This window comes from Sus scrofa, chromosome 10, assembly GCF_000003025.6.
Source record: "Sus scrofa isolate TJ Tabasco breed Duroc chromosome 10, Sscrofa11.1, whole genome shotgun sequence".
In the NCBI taxonomy this organism is placed as follows: Eukaryota; Metazoa; Chordata; class Mammalia; order Artiodactyla; family Suidae; genus Sus; species Sus scrofa.
The window spans coordinates 13,434,942-13,457,690 of NC_010452.4; the positions used below are offsets into that span (position 1 = coordinate 13,434,942).

The 22,749-nt window shown below is 42.5% G+C and overlaps 1 protein-coding gene across 20 annotated transcripts in view; it reads right to left on the minus strand.

Moving 5' to 3' along the window:
- ENAH (enabled homolog (Drosophila)) overlaps positions 4,831–22,749 on the minus strand; it is a 169,576-nt gene continuing 151,657 nt past the window's right edge. For 17 of the 20 annotated variants that reach the window (XM_021064410.1, XM_021064394.1, XM_021064396.1 and 14 more), the window contains 3 exons: positions 19,115–19,193; positions 15,408–15,465; positions 4,831–14,846 (listed from right to left, as the gene is read on the minus strand). In XM_021064410.1, the coding sequence (XP_020920069.1) occupies positions 14,809–14,846; positions 15,408–15,465; positions 19,115–19,193 (175 nt within the window). In that variant the 3' untranslated portion in view covers positions 4,831–14,808. The remainder of the gene's footprint in view (positions 14,847–15,407; positions 15,466–19,114; positions 19,194–22,749) is intronic. The other 3 variants (XM_021064409.1, XM_021064407.1, XM_021064397.1) reach the window with 3 other exon arrangements.

The window sequence follows — 22,749 nt, forward strand, 5'->3', positions numbered from 1 at the left end:
CTCTGGGTACCATCAGCCCCTCCCCCCACCTCCCACAGACCCTGTTCACTCTGCTCCTGACTGCACCCTGGCAGCCTGGGTGACAGACACGCAGCATCCTCCCCTGAACACCAGGTGATCCAACCAGACTCCCAACCTCCCCTGTCCAGAGTCAGGTGTTGTGAGTTTGGCCATCATTCCCACAACCCCGGTTGTGCCCCCCTCCCTCCCAGCAGGGCCTATTCGAGTAGGACAAAACTCCTATTACTTAAGCTGCTTTTAAGGTGGGTCTTCTGTTAGGGCTGGAAGCATCCTGTCAGATTAGCCGGCAGCAGGCAAGCGCTCCTGGCTTGAAGGTCTCCCACTTTGCAGGTAACAAAGACTTAGGAGAGCCCTGGGCCACTGGACTTGCTCTTTCCTGTACCTGCAGGTGGCTTTCCCCATGGCCTGGCAGCAAATTCAGGACTCCAGATGCAAACTAGTGCACTTGCATAGACAATGAGGTCCTGCTGTACAGCACAGGGAACTATATCCAATCATTGTGACGGAACATGATGGAGGAGAATATGACAGAAAAGAATGTTTTATATCTATATGAATGGATGTATGACTAGGTCATTTTGCTAGACAGCAAAAATTGACAGAACATTGTAAATTAACTATAATAAAAATAAATTAAAAAATATTAAACAGCAACAAAAAAAGGAATCCAGGAAGCACTCACTTAAAACGGCTGGGATACTTCCTGCAGAAAATGACAGGCCATCTTGTTTCCTAAAGGGGCCCATACTCTTCACGTTTCCTCTGAACCCTTTAAAACAATTTAGATTTAAAAAATGAAAATTAAAAAAAGCAATTTAGAAAGAAGGCATTTATTTTACCTTATTTTAAAATTTGTATTGATATAGTTGATTTATAGGCTTTTTCTTTTTTTTTTTTTTTTTTTTGGCCAGGCCCTGCGGAAGTTCCCTGGTCCAGGGATACAACCTGTGCCATAGCAGCCACCCAAGCCACGGTAGTGACAACACTGGGTTCTTAACCCAGCGAGCCACTAGGGAACTCCCTAGGATTTTAAATGATTCATTTATTTATTTTATTTTTGCTTTTGAGGGCAGGGTATGTTTCATTTCATTTCATTTTGCTTTTTAGGGCCAGGTATGGCATATGGAGGTTCCCAGGCCAGGAGTCAAATCAGAGCTGCAGCTGCAGGCCTCCACCACAGCCACAGCAATGCAGGATAGAAGCCGCATCTTCAACCTACACCACAGCTTATGGCAACGCCAGATCTTTAACTCACTGAGCGAGGCCAGGGATGGAACCAGCAACCTCATGGATCCTAGTCAGATTCGTTTCCGCTGCGCCACAAGAGGAACTCCCCTAGAAGGTATTTTAAATGATTATATCTTCCTCAGAAATGATAGAAGACATTTTAAATGGTTATACTTTCTGTGGACGGTCTAAACATGTGGAAGGATATTAACTAACCCAGCTACAGCTGTGGGCTCCGTGGAGAGGAACTGTATCATACAGTTTCATATGTTTTATAAGCCTTAGCCGTTCCTAGATCCTTAAGACTAAGGACCCATCGTTGTCTCCTAGAGGATGCGGGTTTGATCCCTGGCCTTGCTCAGTGGATTAAGGATCTGGTATTGCTGTGAGCTGTGGTGTAGGTCACAGATGCGGCTCAGATCCCTGTTGCCATGGCTGTGTAGGCCGGCAGCTGCATCTCCGACTCGAGCCCTTGACTGGGAACTTCCATATGTTGTGGGTGTGGCCCTAAAAAAGGGGGGGGGCACAACTCTATTGAAATGAAGCGCAATAACAGCCCAAACTGGAGTTCCCTGGTGGCTCAGTGGTTAAGGATCTGGTGTTGTCACTGCAGTAGCTCAGGTCGCTTCTGTGGCATGAGTTTGATCCCTGGCCTGGGAACTTCTGCCTGCCAACAATGTGGCCAAAAAAAAAGAACAGCCAAAATTCATCTATGGGTTATAAGTCAGAAGAGTGTTTCTCCCGGGTGTGGCTCGAGGCCAGAAGGGAACACAGGGGTGGGGGGCCCAGTGTTCTGGGGTTAAAACTGTACATGTGTATGCACTTGTCTGTGTCTTACTTCAAGTTTAAAAAAGAAAAAGACCTCAAATGTGCTGGGACATCCTGGCTGTGAGGTCTCCTGACAGCGGCCCTGGTGTGGGCTCTCAGTGCAAGCCCCTCAGTCCCTGGAGGGGGCACCTGCTCTCTCCTCTGGACCAGGGCTCCCTGCAGGGAGGGAAAAACCTTTCCCGGCCAACAGTGCCACCTGCAGGCCCCAGATCTCCACTCAGTCTCAGGAGCAGAGGCAGGAAAAGCACAATCCCTATTACACTGCACATTTCCAGAGTCCAGGCTCCCACATGAATTTTTGTTCTGGGGGCCAGGAGTGATGATTTAGATCCATAATCATCCAAGAATAATAGAAATCAGTCACAACCCAGGTGACGTTTTTTCTTTAATTGATTTTGAGGGCTGCACTTGAGGCACATAGAAGTTCCCAGGCCGAATTGGAGCTACAGCTGCTGGCCTACACCACAGCTCACAGCAACGCCTGATCCTTAACCTACTGAGGGAGGCCAGGGATCAAATTTGCATCCTCATGGATACGGATTGGGTTCTTAACCTGATGAGCCACAACGGGAACTCCCCAGGTGACTTTTATTTTTATTTTATTTGTCTTTTGCTATTTCTTTGGGCCGCTCCCGTGGCATATGGAGGTTCCCAGGCTAGGGGTCCAATCGGAGCTGTAGCCACTGGCCTACGCCAGAGCCACAGCAACGTGGGATCCGAGCCGCGTCTGCAACCTACACCACAGCTCACGGCAACGCTGGATCGTTAACCCACTGAGCAAGGGCAGGGTCCGAACCAGCAACCTCATGGTTCCTAGTCGGATTCGTTAACCACTGCGCCACGACGGGAACTCCCCAGGTGACTTTTAAATAAGAGTTTCAGAGACTCTCTGCAACATCTCCTCCCCATGGTGTGGCTTTCCAGATGTTAATAACATCAGTCCAGGAGTTCCCATCCTGGTGCAATGGAAAAGAATCCAATTAGGAACCATGAGAATGCGGGTCCGATCCCAGGCCTTGCTCAGTGTGTTAAGGATCTGGCATTGCTGTGAGCTGTGGTGTAGGTCACAAACTCAGCTTGGCTCTGCTGTTGCTGTGGCTGTGGTGTAGGCTGGCAGCTGTAGCTCTGATTCAACCCCTAGCCTGGGAACCTCCATAGGCCGCAGAAACGGCCTTAAAAAAGAAAAAAGAAAAAAAAAAAATCAGTCCAATGTTACCATACCCCTAATCCTTTGCTAGGACTGGCCCGGTCAGAGAAAAATGGCAGAATAGTGGCTCTTTATATCTGACCCACAGAGAAATCGTGAACTTGACCTACACAACCGCCACCGGTCTGCTGCTGCCAAGGTCAGAGGAGATATCTCCGGTTCTGTGATACTGAATGTCACGGTCAGCCTGGCCCATCTGTGCTGGGGACTCTCGGCCACCTGCAGACCTGGACACTGAACTTTGCGGCTGAGAACAGAAGCACCAAACCCCCAAGCTCAGGCCGCTCCAGGGCTGCCTTCCATCCACACATCTTGCTGTCCATGTAGCGGCTAACATCGTGTCTCCTATTAAAGCTCTGAGAGCATCTTACTTGGAACCGAGGAGACTGGCAGGTGTTTTCATCAGATAAACCTCTTACAGGATAACCTCTCTGCCAGAGATAATGGGATTGAGCCTGGAATGAAAAACATCCATCTCCAGAAGCAGGGCTTCTTGGATATTTGAAAAGTGGTGGTAAGCAAATACAGCTAGAAATGAGGCCAGTGAAAAAGGAAACCACTTCGGCTGCTCCAGTTCAGGCTGTGAGACAGCCTAAGCCTTCCTTTTTGTTTCCCTGACTTCACAGGAAAAAAAAAAAAAAAGCATGAGTTAAAGTGAGGCCATTAAATGGCCACATCTTTACAGGAATCTAACAGCAAGCTCCATACAAACCACAGGCTCACAGTTATTCTTAGCTGAAAGGTAACTGGTCTCAGAGTGATCCAGCCAGAACGGGATGGTTACAGGACAAGAACATGCAGTCTCAGGCCTTCGTTCTCTGGAGTTCTAGAGAAAGCAAAGCACTCCCTGCAGGCATCAGTCCTGAGTGACAGACTGAATACAATCAGTACTAGAAAGGATAGGGTAGGGGTTCCGTTGTGGCTCAGCAGGTTAAGAACCTGACTAGTATCCATGAGGATGCAGTTTGATCTCTGGCCTCATTCAGTGGGTTAAGGATCCAGCGTTCCCCTGTGGTGTAGGACACAGAAGCAGCTGGGATCCTGTGTTGCTGTGGCTATAGTGTAGACCGGCTGCGGCAACTCTAATTTGACCCCTAGCCTGGGAGCTTCCATATGCTGAGGATGTGGCCCCAAAAAGAGAAAAAAGACGACAGAGCGCAGAGTATGTGGTAGTCCAGACGAAAATGGGGCACATGCACATAGCTGTTCATTTATCCAGAAGGCTGCTCATGGAGTCTGGGCAGTGGCCTTGGATGGCTGGGGGAGTGGAGGTGGGGACGGATGGGACGGCACCCTTTTCTGTGGACGGGGTCAGACAGCCGTGAAGGGCAAGCAGTTGGGGAGGTGAAAGCGGACTCCTTGACAAACCTCCTTAGCGACGGACTGAAATGCAGGAGGCCCAGAGAAACCTCTTCAAGCTTTTAGAATTGAGCACATTTTCTGGTCAGAATCACAATCAAGAAAGCAGAACAAGCTCTTTTTCATGTCATGTATCTTTGGTAAATTAAGAGCAACTCGGAAAATAAAAACAAGTCTCCTTTGAATTAAGTATTTCATCTTTTATTTCAAAACAAGGAAGGATACCTAGAAGCAGAAGAGTGAAAGCAGTTAAAACCAGCAAAGCTGCAAAGTAGGAAAGAAAGTAGAAAGGGAGAAATGATCCGATTTCAGTGATATGGTTGCTTAATGCAAACACAGGGCTCTGATGCCGCAGACCTAAGTCACGTTAAGTCCAAGGACTTCGGCAGACTGGCTGATCCATCAGAGCCACAGGGCTGGGCCCCTTCTCTGCTCAAGTTGAACTTTACACATTCTAGACACATGTCATGCACATACAGGTTACACTTTATGGTTACATGAAATTGCATGCAATTCACACAGAGAATCATTTTGAAGGCACTGTATTGTGTGCAGCAGGAGCTGCTACTTTCTGGCAAGTCCTTCCTAAGTTGTCTTGCAAGGGGTCCTCCTTTTTATTTGTTTGTATTTGAAACTTTGGTGCAAAACCCAGGTGCCATCTAAATCCCACCTACCCTGCCAACTATTTTGGTTTCTTCAACCTCTCTTCCACCTCCCCTTTTTTGTTTTGTCTTTTTAGGGCCGAACCCAGGGCATATGGAGGTTCCCAGACTAGGGGTTGAAACCACAGCCATAGCCACATCAGATCCAAGCAGCATCTGCGAGCTACACCACAGCTCACAGAAACACCGGATCCTTAACCCACTGAGCGAGGCCAGGGATTGAACTTGCATCCTCATAGATCCTAGTCAGATTCGTTTCTACAGAGCCACGACGGGAACGCCCACTTCCCCTTTCTAAAAGCAGGTGCCAAGCTTGGAAGGTAATGTTTCCTGACAAGATCTCCTTTTATTTGGCTTTACAGATGATTTGAGTCAAGCAGCAATGTACATTTTTTTTTTTTTGGCCACACCCACGGCGTGGGACGTTTCCAGGCCAGGGACCAAATGCGACCCACAGCTGTGACGATGCTGAGTCCTTAACCACTAGGCCACCAGGAACTCCTATGATTGGTTGCTTTAAAACAAGGTGCTACCAGTTTCTTTTACTCCTGAAATTCAGCAAGGCTGATAACTTAGAAATTCCATGAGATAAAATACAAAAGATTCTGTATGCATATTAAATAATTTCTAACTCCAATTAAAATATGTTCTTGGATATGCTTAAGTCAACCTTAGCTTTTTTTTTTTTTTTTTGTGCCACACCGGTGGCACATGGAAGTTCCTGGAACAGGGATCAAACCCACACCACAGCAGCCACCTGAGCCACAGCAATGACAAGGCCAGGATCCTTAACCTGCTAGGCCACCAGGGAACTTCTCAACCTTAACTTCTGAAGCGATATTTCAGTCCTTACTGCCCCAAGAGGCTCAGTCCCGATTAATAAAACCCTAGATTCATGGCTACATGTTCACGTTCTTAGCAGAACAGTTCTGCATAATCTTTTAAAGGACACAAATGCACACTTCTAGTTTTAAAATTTTGTAGCAAAGCAAGATAACATGGGAGACTAACCCATTTAGACCATCAGAAGTTCACTTTCATTTTTAAAATTTTTTGGGTGTCCCTTGTGGCATGTAGAAAGTTCCTGGGCCAGGGACTGAACCCGAGCTAGTTTCGACCTGCACCACAGCCTCGGCAAAGCCAGATCCTTAACCTGCTGCACCGCAAAGGAACTTCCAGAAATCCACTTTCAGATTTTACCAACTGAGCTCTTCACTGGATGCTGTTGGCCTATCAGCTGGGCAGGTGTGAAAGAAACAATGCATGCCTTTCTCCAATCACAAAGGTTCGTCCCTGACTCTCTTCTTGCTTCTCAAAAGCAAGAAAAAAGCACCAAAAAAGCCTCCAGTCATTCACTCATATGCTCACTCCAGAGGGTCAGCAGAAGCACGATGGAACTGGTTTTTGTTCAAGGTCAAGTGAAAGGTTTTGGAAACTCCTCCCAGAGGTGGGGCAACGCAAAGTTCTGCACTGAACCTTCCTGGGTCAACCTCTGCCTGAAGTCCTGCCGGCCTCCAGCACAGCGGCAGCTAGCCCTAACTCATCCACTCTACCCAGCTACGGGCCAGAGTCCTGCAGGCTGCAGGGAAGCTCCCTCATTCAGTCTGATCTAGCAAACCAAAAAAAAAGGATTTCTACAAAAATGTGCAAATGTTATAACTGAGTTTTGAATATTCTGCATCAGCTACAGTTGTCTCAAGATAGTCTTCCATCTCATTCACTTGTTAGAAACACTTCATTTTCCAAAGAAAAAACATACATCATGAAAAGCATGTCCTGTTACTAACAGAGTGAGCTCTACAACACACATGCCAACCGACCAAGAACAGAATAAAAGAATGTCTGCAAAACAGGACTCATCTTTTCTGATCCCAAACTTTCCCATTGCTACCTCTGACTTCGTGCCAATGTTCTTCTCCTTAAGATCAAGAAACAACCAAGAGCAACACGCACCCAGATGGCATGAGAGTCACCTGGCCTGGCAAGAAATTGTGGTCAGGCTTCGGGATTAAAATCAAGGACCTGGGAAGGAATGACAGCTTTTGTCTGCTAGTAAGCAGGGCAGAGAGGGAAGGGCATTGGTTTTCCTCTCAAGGATGACAGTGACAGGACAAACCACAGCACCACGGCAGGCACTGAAGTGCATTCCTCAAGAAACAAAGACCTGCTTCACTCCATCCAGCTCTGGGGTGTTTACTTCAAGAGCCCCTAGGCCAGAAAAAAGTCAAAAGGCCTTTGTCACTGATACATCCTAAGTGGAGCACCGGGCTCATGTCTCACTGATGCCACCACGTTATCCTTATCAGGGTGTGGGGACAGCAGGGCGTGCGTGCTTCCTGCTGAGATGGCTGTAGACACCAGCAGGGGACCCTGGAGCAGCAGCTAACACAGCACTAACACTGCCGCCGGCACGACTGATCTCCAAACTGTCATTTCATCGACTTTTCCCTATTGTTCACACCTGAGATGCATGTTTTTCAGTGAACAGGGTCTAAGATTTTGAAACAATTAAAAGCTGCACCTAAGATCAGAGAGCAAAACTCAGACCCTTTTCTCCTTTGCTTGGACTGGAAAGAAAGGAAAGCAGTGGCTGCAGAGCGCACAGTGGGTGACGAAACGCAGAGCTGGGTGTCAGGCGCAGGAGCAACCTCAGAGACACAGCCTGAGAGGATGAGGACCAGCCCGGCAGTCTGATAGCCGGTCCCACCGGGGACCAGCCCACTGCCCACAAAGGGAGGCATGAGCCGGCAAAGCTCATCTAGGAACGGGGTGGGGCAAAATGGATTCAGAATCTCTGAACAGTGTTTATTACTTTCAGACATGTGAGGATCAAATACCATCCCCTAAAATTCAACTTTAGCAACTGAAACCTGTGACAATGAGATAGCTATGATGAGGAAAACAAATTCTAAACTCCTAGCTCAGACCTGAAACCCCTGGCCCTAGGTAATGAATAGGTAGAAAAAGACAGTGAGGCCAGATTTTACTATGTGCTTCTGAATATCTAAACCCTCCCAATACTTTTCTCACGGGGAAGTGATTCTCCCCAAAAACTTCAGGGATAAAGTCAGTGCCTTCCACCAACACTGTGGGGTCCAGAACTTAGGTCTATATAAATTCATCAGCCCTGCTTTCAGGTGCCTGACCCCTGGTACCAGGGGCACTGGGTGGCCTGGCAGCATTGGCAGTCAGAGGGGCTCGCGATGGCAGCACTCAGTCTACCACCAAGGATAGATACACCTGACTTACGTGTGTCCAGGGAAACCCCGAAACATTTTAAACACCTAATGTTGACCCCTGTCCTGGGAACCTCCATGTGCCTCAGATGTGGCTCTTTAAAAAAAAAAATTGACACCTAATGTCACAGCAGGCAGAACAGACCAAGCTTACACCCAAGTTCTACCTGGTTACTGACAATAAAACCCCCCAATTGGTACTTCTCACCTCAAACTTTAATGAAACAAATAGAAAAATGCCTTTAAAGAAGGGACTCAGACTGAGGTTCCACAGACATAACTATGAAACATCACAAGCTTTATGAACCACATCTTAAAAAGCCTCCTGTGACACAAGCCTTTTGTATGGTTAAAATAGCTTATGTTGTAAAGTGTAAGCCAAGACCCTACCTTCTGTTTCTACAGATTTGAATGGAAACGTTGGAACCTGTTTGAGAACTAAACATTCCCCAATGTAAATTTCTTGCAACATAAATTTTTGAAGTGTATAACCCAAAGACCAACTGCATGCTATTTAATATGTCCTAAGTCTTCTTGGAAGAAGCACCGCTTACTAAAAATCGAATATACCTTCTGAAAAGGGAGCCTTTTGTTGTCTTCTGAATCCTCAACCACTCAAATCAAAGTAACTCTAAAAACACCTCCCTTGGATCTGATTCAAAATATTCTAGCCGAAGTGGGGAGGTGTAGATGAAGTGGGCTGGTCATAAATTAATTGGTCATTGCTGAGTCTGAGTGGGACTCTCTGGGGCAGCCACTGTAATAATCTCTATTTTTCCGTGTGTTTGTAAAGTGTCCCATAATAAAGGTTTTTGTAAATGCTGAAAGAACACTAAACATACCCACATAACATCATTCGCTGCCTAAATTAGCGATTTCTTCTTTATTAAAAAAACGAAGCAAAACAAAACTATTATCTATTACTAAAGAAATCCTCTTGGAACCCAAGGGGAAAAAAGTTATTCAAATCAAATTTAAACATGACAGACTATGAGGCTGTGACTTGCATACAGATTTTTAACGTATGGAACAAATGCAAACTTAGTCCTCCAATGAAATAACCATTTCTAATACTTTTTATTAAAATGGAAAGCTGTATTCTCCTAGAGCACAGCTGAGAAGAGGCTGAATTTAGTGTTCACTGGTGTACTTTAGTTTTCTAACTGCCAGGAGCGGCATGCCTTTAACAAGTGAGGTGAAAGGGAAATTCTCTGAGGGTACAGCGGTGCATGTGCCCGCTGTACCCTCGGCTGCCCCGGGGCCATGGCCCCCACTTCCTCTCTAGGAATCCCAGGGTCCCACATCAGAAGCTGCCAGGGGCTCTGCTCTCTGCGCAGTTTCTCTCCGTTTAGCAGACAACAGGCTTCCAGAAGTGGGATACAGCTCAGGGACTGTTCTTCTGGCGGAACACTTCATTGACATTTCAGCTTTATTTGTTCTCTATGTTAAACTAATCAGCAAATTAAGGCTACTACATGTAGCCTTAAATGCTACTCATGCCTCAGTTTACACAGCTTATGCCAACAGACAACATCCATAGTAACTGAAAATTGACCCCTGGTATATAAACCAAGGCATAGAGCCTAGACCTCTATCTAAGTTGATGCTGCCTATCGTTAACCATCCTATATTTACCTTATTAATATTCTTTTCTCATCAATTTTAGACTTTAAAAAAAAATGATCTAGAGACAACATAAAGGGAACAAACCTAAACCACACTAAGCTTATTTGGGTGTTTGGAACAGGGAACATTTGCATTCAGTCCCCCACCAGTACGTGGCTCATATAAATGTCCTATTTTGAGGGGTTCCCCACTTTAGCTGCTTGGCCAAATGTGCTTATTTTAAGAGAAAACTACTCTTAAACAATAAATGTTCTCCACTGTGTCCTTTTGTAGCCAAAGGTACCTGGGACAATTCTATTCAAAGGTTACATTCTTCAGAAGCATCTAAGTCTAAATATTAAATGGCTTTTCCGTGAAAAGTCAGAGGTATTAAGCATCAGTAATTTCAATACACTCTTGGGATTTGAGGAGACGTACAGATAGGAATCCAACTTTCTACTCAAAACAAAAACGGTACTACCAGGAACAGGTCTGGAGTTCTAACACGAATGCTGCAGTAAATGTCTCCAGGAAAATGGATTACATAACAGCTTTGCGAGGGAATTAAGAGCTCCCAGAGTTCCTTCACACACGCTTTATATACGAGGAGGTCCTTTTTATGCTTACAATCGAGAGAATTTAAAGGGTAACAGGGGTATAAAGTTATGACGGCTCCGAAAAGGAATCACAGAGATCCTGTAGCGTACCTCTGGAAACTGTGCTTCAAAGGATCCACTCCTTAGGATTTAAAGGCCAAGTCTTCGCAACGGCCCTGAAAGTACATACAAGTTTGGGAGGCCAAGTTGGAGCGAGGCAAATCCGAAAGGTTACCATGTGTTACTGAATTTGTTTTTGAACAGGAAGTGACTTTTAGTTTGTAGACAAACCCTCCTATCTATACGTGGAGGGCAGCAAGAACTTGAGACGGGAAGGAGAGAAGGGCATCAGTTAGCATGTTCACCCCAGCGGGCTGGGTAACGGCTGGGTAAGGGCTGCATATGTCAGCGAGTGGCAGCAACACAGCGTCCGCGACAAGTGGAGAGGATGAGGCAGGGGAAGGCTGGGGAGCGGTGGAAGAAAAAAGACAAGGACCGTTGTATGTCTAACGAAGACATGAACATGTAAGATGAAACTCAAAATTAAGACTTCTATAGAGTCAGATAAAAAGTACTGCTGCTTATACGTGGGTTTCAAGAAATCAGCACACCGTATAAATATACACTACAGATACAGATTTCGCTAGATTTAAAATTCAGCACTCAATAAGGCCCTTGACCGTACAATGTCCCTTAGGCTGCAAACTATATCAAGGAGAATGGTAACCACACAAATGAGTTTACAAGTCTGTGTTGTAGAACAAAATGGAATAAACTTAAACATTTATCAATCCTTTGTTAGAGTAAGACACTGTACCAAGCTGAGCCCAGAGAAAATGAGAACACATGGGGAACACCCAACAGTTATTTCAAGGAAAAGGTAGATACATTATCACATATTCCCTTTGTATACATTACTTAGTATTTATGCCTATGAAATCTTTAAAGAACAGTGTTGTGATATGTAAACTTTAAGCAGTGAAGTCATGGACTTTAAAACGTGTTTTTCACATTCCATACAACTTATTTTAGAACCAACAGATTAGGTCAGAAGGTTAGCTAAGTGTCACAAACCAGCAACATATATATACTGCAGTTTTATTTCAGTCGCACAAACGACGTTAGCGTGTAAGAAATTTAAATGAAAACAGTACGGTAAGAATAGCAGAGAACCAGCAAATCTGAAACGGAAGTACGCCTAGAGCACGAGGAGTCAACGTTCATGAGCGTTTCATCTTCAGTTTTGACTGACACTTGATGCTTGCAAATTTCGAAACAAACTTTGAGATCGTGATGACTATTCTGAAGAGATTTCAGCACCAGCACTAAGATTTGTACATTCAGTTGGTTTGCAATTGACTTGTTAGCCATTTACAGAGTGTATAGTACAGATGTGTCACAGGTCAGATCACAGTGTTGAAGGAAAGAAGTGCCTTCCCGTAATTAGAAAGGATCCCCTAAACTGCACTCAGCTTAAGACATCCGATGCACAAGAGCACGAAAACCGTCATAATCAGGATTCCAAGGAACAGAATTTTGATAAGGAAAATAACTTAAGCTTCTGTTTCTCACTTTAATTACTGAAATCTCTAACAATAGCAAAACTGTCGCACAGGACAGTAAATATATACAGTAATTCAATCATCAAACTTCTTGGAAAGAACACATTTAGCAGTCTGGGATAATGCAGAGTGTAGGGGGAGAAAACGTGATTCGACACCTGTACTTACTGTCATTTTACAGACATCGTGTTACTGTTAGACCAAGGCACAGAACGTTTAGTGCATAAACCTGTTTCTTTTGTAAGATCGAGCATTTTTATTGTAGTCTTTTATCTCACTTTGGACCACTGGTACCCAGTACTCTATCCCACTGTAGACTGTTTAACGTAACACAATCAAAAATGATTTCTGACCAAATTTATGGGGGACATAAATGTTTATAACATCGAAGTGTCTGCATAACCAAACGTACAGTAATAAAGATGAAAATGCCTCCTATTTCTTCTAGAAAATAGTACTTCATAAGCTTGCTGCATCTTTAATGCCTTTACTATTGCATGACAACAAATAGTTGATAGAAAAAAAGAACTGTATACTTGAATTATGATAGCTCATCCATCACAGATTAACCTCAAAATGAAGTTTCTACAGAAACAGGAACTATTTTAACAAAGAAACACAATTCCCTCATTCAAACCCCTCTGAAGTGGTAACGGCTGCAAAGTCACAGCATTGAGAAAACTATGCTATCAACAAGCTCTGCCTTAGGAACTTCGATTAAGAAATCTAGAAAGCAGATGAAAATGGATTATTTCTTCAAATTTTTAGTAAAACTTCTGATAATCAAAAATTTCAAAGCAAATATGGCACATAACAACGCAAGCATAAATCAAGACGGAGAGCCTGGAGAATTTTTGATTTCTTGAAGTTTCAACAAAATTCTATCATTGCAACACACAGGATTTCTCCCCTATTTTAATCTTAAGAGTTTCAAAGAACAGGGAGTGGATACACACACACACACACACACACACACGTGCATGCTCATACAAATATGCACGCGCGCGCGCGCACACACACACACACACACACGCACACACGGTGGTAAGTAGTATCTAGTTCCTTCTTCCCACTACCTAAGTTCACTTTATTAAAAGATAATTATGCGGGACCCCCTCACTGTTTTCCCTTGACTTAATGATTTCTGTGACCATAACTGCTGCCATCACTGTCACTTTTCTAGTATTTCAACATAACAAAATTCAAAAGCAGCTTTGCAGTCAGGATCGTGTGCCTTAACACCTGTGTACCTGCAGGGCACCTCGGCAATAATAACTGCCGAATTCAGGGATCGAACTTGTGAGTTCCACAGTGAGATGTAATTCATGTGAAGCTCAGAATCGTGTTTGAGACCATTGAAATCACTGAAGTTAAAATACAAACAGCTGAAGACATGATGTAAAAGATCAAGTACTTGGCTCTGTTAACGTATTTACCAACTAAAGCCACAAAATATGCCTCATTATCATTCATGCAGATAACTGAGAAAAGGTAGTGCAGAAATGAACTTTAAATAAAAAATTATTCCTTCCCATCCTCCCACTCCCCTATACTCTACAAAATGTTCTCCCTGGGATTAGGCCTTGAAAAAGCCACTACATATTCGCTTGACATGCATTACTGTCTGCAATTAGAAAAGCTAATTTTGTGGTGGTTGTAATTACATTATAAAAATGTCCACATGCATAAATCTAAAAAAGGTTGAAAACCTACAGTAAATCTACAATATATCGTTGTACATTTGACCACTGGTTTGTGTTATGTAGGAGTCATAGATTTGGTAAAGCATTGTAACAATTTAGGAAGGCATCTAAATCTTTAAATTCTGGACGAATTTTATGTTTGAATCTACAAAATTGCATGAAGGCTAACTCGAGAGACTTCCTATCATTTCTAAAATTCCTCAAGCTGGACAAGTCATGTTTAGGGCACTTTCTTAAAAACATCACCCTCTGAAAGCGTACAATTCCATTTGTTCCACATTCTATGATCTTAACCTACATAGGACCGATCGCAATTATTTATGGAATATCAAATATGATAGGAAGACAAACCTGAGAGAAACATTTACAATACAATAGCATAACTTGCTCAATTCTTCATCAGCATTCTCTGGAAAAACTTCTCAAGCCTTTCTCCTCTTTATTTGAGCAATGGATTGTGGAAAATGTGTGATTGTATCTTGAGACGGGAAAATATTTCTTGCCTGACGGGGTCAGTATTTTCTGCGTAACTGTTACAGGAACTCTTAACACGACTCTCTTCTGTCCTCTCACAAACATCAGAAAACAGCAGCACATGGGGAGGGAAGGAGCTTACGGCCAGAGTAGTACTGTCTGAAGGCTTTCCAAGCATATGTTGTCTTTCCCTCCTCGCGACTGTTTGTCTCCACTTTCTTCTTTCAGCTCACGAAATGTAGGGGTTTTCTTGGTAACAGTTGTTCTTTGTAGATGTTGTTTTTTTCTTTCTCCAGATTCAAGTCCTGTCTCTCCTTAGTTTGCTTCTCTATGCGGTATTTGACTTGCTCAGTTCCTGCCTGATTGCTGGGTAGGAAAAGGAAGGAAAGGAAGTATAATGGTTTGGTAAACTAACTGGGTGATTCAATCTTAACAAACCCCAATGACTGAATTCAGACTCACAGTCACAGAAAGATACCCTGATCTTTCATCCTTCCCTGCACATATTTATTTCTTAGGCTTTCTTATTTTTACAAAGACCAAACTCAGTTCTATATATTTATATATTCTCTCCATTCTGCACATGGAATGAGAACGCCAACTCTGTGGGTTCCAAACCCGAGGGCAGCAGGGTGGGATGGATGAGCAGCAGTAAGCTAGAGGAAGATCTGTCCACCTAGTTTTCCACACTACCCACACCCGAAACTTGGGAGTCTTGCTGACCTCCATCTTCACAAATGATTCCCATGACATGAGGGAGACAGAGCCGTCCAACCCCCGCCCCTCGACATCCTAAACCAAGTAAAGGCAGGAAAAGGGACTGTTTCATGCCCTCACGTAATCAACTGGAGACTTCTTTATTTGCATTTTTCTTAAAATGGCTATTCTTAAACATTCTAAGGGGAGCCAATTTGTTCAGACACTCACCATCAATGAGCTCTTCTTTTAGCTTTGTTAATTCTTTTCTCATTTCATCTAAAATATCCTAAAATATTTAAAAAAAACCATCAGAAATATAGAAAAAAATCACTGCTGAAGATTCTTGCTCATAAAAAATATTAATTATGAATGAAATATTACATATGGTTTTTGTTTCCAGAGTCACAATTTATATCTTAGATTAACCTTGGTAAATCTTGTTTTAATAGTCTTTTCTTCCAAATCTTTGCTTGTTCCAGCTTATTAGCAAAATATAAAACAGAATGCTTTCTAAAACTAAAATAATTACTTGGTCATCCAGTGAAAGCTATGATTCCGATACATTCTAGAAAACATAATAGCTTTGTTTGTTTCTTTATTTTGGCTTTTTAGGGCCATGCCTGGGGCATATGGAAGTTCCCAGGCAATGCCAGATCCTTAACCCACTGAGCGAGGCCAGGGATGGAACCTGCATCCTCAAGGATACTAGTCGGGTTTGTTACCGCTGAGCCGTGATGGGAACTCCTAGCTTTGTTTTTGATCCAGGCTTCTGGGAGCTGTCTGAGAAGTAATACATAAAGTTTCAAGGAGGAAGACAAGCAAACGACCATCAGCCCTGGCACATCTGTCATCTGGTTTGAAGTATGGGAACTCCCTAGAGATCATCAGAGCTGTGAAACTAAGTTCCAAGGGATCTAGGGTTCCCCTGAGGCGTCCTCCAAGGGCTCCCCCAACAGGTGGGGAAGGAGGATAGGACCCTGCTGACGTGCACTGTCAAGACGGCAGGCACCAGCCACGTGTAGCTGCTGAGCACCTGAAACGTGGCTAAGATTTAGGATGAAGAAAGTAATGTAGTCATCTAAAAATACTGATTATAGCGAAATACCATTTCGGCTATATTCGGTTAAATAAAATACATTATTAAAAATGTTATCCACCTGCTTCTCTGTATTTAATGTGGCTGTCAGAAAACTTAAAGCACTATGTAGCCCGTATTATCCATCTACTTAAGAGTGATGCTCTGGAACTTTCTTCCTCCACGAAATCCACTCCGTTTTGCAAAAGCTCTATTCATAAATAATGGACACCCCCACCCCTAGTTTAAAAATGATGAAGAACTGTTTAATGTGAAAGTTAAAAGGGCTAATAAGGTGACACAATTTTAGTGGGTGAAAAACAGCTATCCTTTGTAAGGATTAGTTTTGAATTAACACTTTTTTTTTGTTTTGTTTTGTTTTGGTCTTTTTGCCTTTTTTGGGCTGCTTTCCGAAGCATATTATGGAGGTTCCCAGGCTAGGGGTCTAATCGGAGCTGTAGCCGCCGGCCTATGCCAGAGCCACAGCAACGTGGGATCCTTAACCCACTGAGCAAGGCCAGGGATTGAACCCGCAACCTCACGGTTCCTAGTCAGATTTGTTAACCACTGAGCCACATCGGGAACTCCAACAAACACTTCTTAAACATTGCACACCTCAGAAAAAATGAAGTTGCTCAGTGTTTAACATTCATTTTGGGGGGGGTGAGTGTTCTTTTGTCTTTTTTTTTCAGGGCCACATCTGTGGCTTATGGAAGTTCCCAGGCTAGGGGTTGAATTGGAGCTGCAGCTGCCGACCCATACCACAGCTCACAGCAACACAACCAGATCCTTAACCCACTGAGCGAGGCCAGGGATCGAACCCGCAACCTCATAGATACTTGTTGGGTTCCTTACCACTGCACCATGATAGGAATTCCTTAACATTCATTTTTCAAAAAAGTCTTTGATGTTTAAAATAAGGTTGAAAACTATTAATTAGTTTAAGTCCTCCATTTGCCAATGAGGAGACTAAGGCACAGAAGTTACTATATGGACTAAAGAGATATTCTTACGTAAATTATCTTAAAAATCAGCCCTAAAACAAATCTATCCTCTCTTACAGTTCTGTATTTCAGACAGCCAAGAATTTATCATATTTTATTATTTTTGTAGGGCTGCACCCGAGGCACGTGGAGGTTCCCGGGCTAGGGGTCCAATCAGAGCTACAGCTGCTGGCCTACACCATAGCCACAGCTGTGTCTGCGACCTACACTGCAGCTCACGGCAACGCTGGATCCTTAACCCACTGAGAGAGGCCAGGGATTGAACCTGCAATCTCACGGATCCTGGTCAGGTTTGTTAACCACTGAGCCACAACAGGAACTCCCAAATTACTGTATTTTAAATGTGTGCAAGTTGCTTCATATAAAACGCTTTTCAAGAAAAGAAAGCCATGTTTAACACACAGGAAAACAAGGGTTGGATTATCAATGACCACATGCTTCCTTTTCAAATTACTAATTCAACTGGACTTCTCAAACAGCTTGACAGTATAAAAATTAGATTGATTAGTACTTCTGATCAACCTAATTAGGCCTGATCAGTATTGCGGTATTTCTCTCCTATTAGTACTCATTACTTCCTATTTATCTTTTATTTTAAACTCACTTTCATGTAACATTATTGGGGCTGAAAATAGCCCCACTCAGACTTTGCTGGCATTTTAAAAAATGAGTGATAAAATGGGGAAAAAAGGCTCAGAAGATTGGGTTCTGATTCTGACTGTGGGACTGGGTAAATTTAACTTCTCTGAACCTGAGCTGTGCACAGTCTAAGTATAAACACTATGCTATAGGGCTATTACGAGGATTGGGAGACAAGGTCTTGCTAATAACCCAGCAAATGCATAGCACTGAAGTGTACCAGACAGTCAGTGCATGTCTGTTACAGTGATCGGTACCCCTGTTACATTCAGAGGCTATCCTGAGGTGCAGGGTAAGAAGACAAAGATTTGATTTTTCATTACAGGCACATCTGTACTCAGGTTGCAAAGCTGATAGCTGTTTTACTAAGACGTACTGCGTTCTCATTTCAAATCTCTTTAAAACTACCATTTAAAAAAATCATTTTCTCTCTTCTAGAAATAAAAGAGTGCAAAGCTCCACAATCACCTATCCTCCTCCTACTTTTTTGCTCTGAGCAGACAGACAGGAAATATAATGCATGTGTATCCAAAGTATGAACAACACCTGTTTCTTTTTCATAAACATGAGATGACAGTTCCTACAGTTTGGCTATCTATTTCACCTAATGTGGGCAAGGGCTATTCATTGCTAAACAGCCTCAATTATGCCTCCTAAACGGCTGCAGAGCCCTCTCCGACACTGGATATTCACATCCTTCTATGATATTTTCTGAGCATAAATTCTTGAAAGTGAAATTCCTGGGTTCAAAAGTAAGACATGCATTTTTAAGGACTTTTGATTTGTTTTCCAAAACTGCTTCCTAGAAAGGAGAAGTATATGAGTAGCCACGGCAGGAACTTTTTTTTTTTAAAGGGTCATTTTCTTCACATTCTTGCCAAAACCAGATTTTCTGTCCATTTTGGCCAATGACAGTGAGAAGTGCAAGCTGTTTCCCCTCCACAACTGTATACCATGCACTTGCATTTAAAGTTTATTCTCTACCATTAAATTACTGCCTCTTCCCCCACCACTGCAGAACTTCATGCAAACTTAAAAAGAACTGAAAGATATGAAAAAAATAATACAGCACTAATGCTACTGTTTCGTTTGCATAAAAACAGCTTAACTCTATATTCTTTTCAAATATATGCACAATCTGTCGAGTGTGTGCATGTGAGGTATATATTACAAAAGGAACAAGCACAGATAAAGCGAAGTTGCCACTGGGGCCCCACCTGCTTCAGCCTGTCATAGTCTAGTCCCTCTGTCTGGACTCCATTGGCACTGGGCTGTGACGAAGGTGCGGATTTTGGTCTGTACAAACGAAATTTTCAGGACAGGTCAACAACGCAGAGAATACTTCATGAGATCATAAACATCTGCAACCTTACCAACCCATCACCACATTAAAGTCCATTCCTTAAAACACATCGTGTTAATTGTCTTAACAGTCTGCAGAACTGATTACAATATAAAACAAAAATATGTTTCATGTTTCTCCATATGATTATTTGTAAAGAAATTAGAAAAGGGTGGTGAGATAACGAGACTTCTCCAGTTAAGAACAGAAGATAACGTTCTTTGGGCACGAGGAGGATAAGCATGGGGCACACTGACCAGGACAGATGGGAGGCCAGCTGCAGCATCCGAGCCCAGGTAACACAATATTCTTTTCTCCTTTTATTTTATTTTTTTTTAAGAGCTGCACCTGAGGCTTATGGATGTTCCCAGGTTAGGGGTCGAATTGGAGCTGCAGCTGCCAGCCTACACCACAGCCACAGCAACACTAGATCCGAGCTGCGTCTGTGACCTACACCACAGCTCATGGCAACGCGGGATCCTTAACCCACTGAGTGGGGCCAGGGATGGAACCCATATCCACACGGATACTAGTTGTGTTCATTAGGGCTGAGCCACCATGGGAACTCCCCCTTCTTTTGAAATTGTACATTATCTACTAAATATCTGACAAGCCAATGAAAGGGAAAATATCAAGAAATATTTCACTCTAATATAAATCAGTTTACAAATTCTAGGCCTCGGTTTGCGGGGGAAAAAATTTTAGTAAGCATTCTTTCTTTGTATGTGTTTTATTTCATTCCAAGAATCAAAATAAATAACGATGTTGGAAAATATGGCTATCTCCCAATGACGTTTTTATGGAGACGTCATCTGAACAGTGTGTTTCCAGTTAACCACTTCCATAAGCTTGTTAAAAAAAAAAAAAAAAAAGGAAATGCCCACAGCAGATTGCTAATTATTATCACACTTTCAAAAGTTTAGCTTCTATTAAAAATTTTACATGAAGAAATAAGTCCTAAGGATTAGGTATATTCCAAGCAAAAGTTTCAATATCAATATGAAATCGTCATGGTTCCCTCTCTAGTTCTGGCAATGAGAGAAAACCCTAGGTAGAAAATCTAGAATTTAAATCAGGACTCCTCTATTTTCAGGTTTAATATACAGTAAGTGGTCTCTCATTAAGGGCCATAAATCGATGCAAATGAAAACCACTGGTCAAGTCATATATTTCCAACCTTGCAGAGTACCAAGGTTAGAAATTTGAACCCACAACCCAAGAGGTATAATAACTTTTTCAAACTTATGACTCTTATAAGGCACACTGCACTTCAAACCCATTAGCACTGTTTGTGAAGATGTAACGATGAGTTAATTTGCTTCAATATCAAATGTGTGATGGCTTAAAAGATTGTCGTGAAGGAAGTCAACTCATTTCCTTTTATTAGATATCTGCTATGTTTATATGAACAAGAAAAACAGTAACTTTTATAGAGGTTGACATACTGTGCATTTCATTCGCCCACACTAGCTAGTCTTGCTCTCCCCAAGTAAGTTACTATTTGTTCTGCTTTTCTTTCACATTTCACATTTAATTGATATAAACCAGCTAACTGTTTTCTCCTAACTTAATGACCATCCCTTGAAATTCATGTGGGTAACTATGGTGTGCTACTTAACTGGGTACTACGTTATAAATATATTCATGTTTACTAAACAATACAAAAAGTTATTGTTATATAATAAAAAACTGTGGAAACATGCAATTTTTAAAAAACAGAATTCATGCTAACATGCAATCCTCCACCTCCACCACCACCACCTCCACCTCCACCACCACCACCACCACCACTGTGATAATTAACTAAAGGGGGGAACTTTTCATACTGAAGGAAAGACGTAATCACCACTTTTTTTCTTTTTCCTTTTTTTTCTTTCTTTTCTTTTTCGGGCTGCACCTGCGGCATACACCAGAACCACAGCAATGCCGGATCTGAGCCACATCTGCAACCTACACTGTTGCTTTTGGCAATGATGGATCCTTAATCCACTGAGTGAGGTCAGGCACCAAATCCGCATCCTCATGGATACTAGTTGAATTCTTAACCCCCTGAGCCACAACGGGAACTCCCTCACCACTTCTTAGAATAGGTTCATCAACAACATTATCCCAGGGGGGCATTCTGTATGAAAGCAGCAAGGTAACTGAGAAGATTCACCACAGACAATCTCACTGTTGAATGCCACTTTTCTAAGTCTTTTGGTCAAAACAATCAAACCATCTCAAAAAAAAAAAAAAAAAAAAAAAAAGAGCAGGAAACACTATTTCACTATAAACGCTTTATGCAGATTGAATTGGCTGATGAGATAAATTTACCAAATATTTTATTCATCAATGGCATGAAAATAACTGTAACTGAACAATTTGGCCAAAGAGAGTCCAATTACTCCTTATTCATTGCCACAGACACCCCCTCAATATACTATTTATTTAATTCACACTGCTAGTAGTAGTCTTGATATATATTTGTAAAATAGCTGCACATAATATATGGGTATATCTCAGTTATTTCTAATGTAAACGTTTTCTCCACAACTGATAACAATTATGGAAATGGGCGATTTCTCAGGTTTTTCTTAATTTATAATGAGGGTGTTGTCTCTAGATACCTGCCCATAAAATAACGGTACTACAACTATTTAAGTCCATACTCTGCCAAACTAATTCTAAATGTAGCTTATTAGGTACTTGAGGATTTTAAGAAATTGTCAATTTTTGTTTTTGTTTGTTTGTTTTTTAGGGCCACACCCACGGCATACAGAAGTTCCCAGGCCAGGGGTTGAATTGGAGCTGCAGTTGCTGGCCTACACCACAGCCCACAGCAACGTCGGATCCTTAACCCACTGAGCAGGGCCAGGGATCAAACCCATGTCCTCATGAATACTAGTTGGGTTCATTTCCACTAGGTCACAATGGGAGCACCACCAATTTTTTTAATTAAGAAAGAAATACATGGTTAATCCTAAGTTTTCTTTTCTTTCTGTCTTAGCTGTTCCCACGGCATGTGGAAGCTTCCAGACCAGGGATTGAACCCATGAAAACAACAGAAAACAAATAATCTGCCCAGGATGTTAGATGTTAAGATCATTAGAGATACTCAGTTTACTGCAAAGTATGTAGGAAACAAATATTTTCCTCAAATAACAAATGATCCACAACTGTGGCTATCATATTATCCTTGTTCCAGTAACAAACAATATGGGATCTTCTATTCAACTTTTTAAAAGCCCTGTCTTATAATCATAAAGACTATGGCCTTTAAAAGAAAATGCAAAAGCTACAAACTCTCTAGATCTATGTGGCCTCAGATTCCCATCCTAGTTATTTCTATGTTTACCATTTACATTTATCACAATCCGAATACATATTGATGATATACTATTAATTTTTCTAATTAAAATCTCTTAGAGGAGTTCTGGTTGTGGCACAGTGGAAATGAATCCGACTAGTGACCATGAGGTTGCAGGTTTAATCCCTGGCCTTGCTCAGTGGGTTAAGGATCTGGCATTG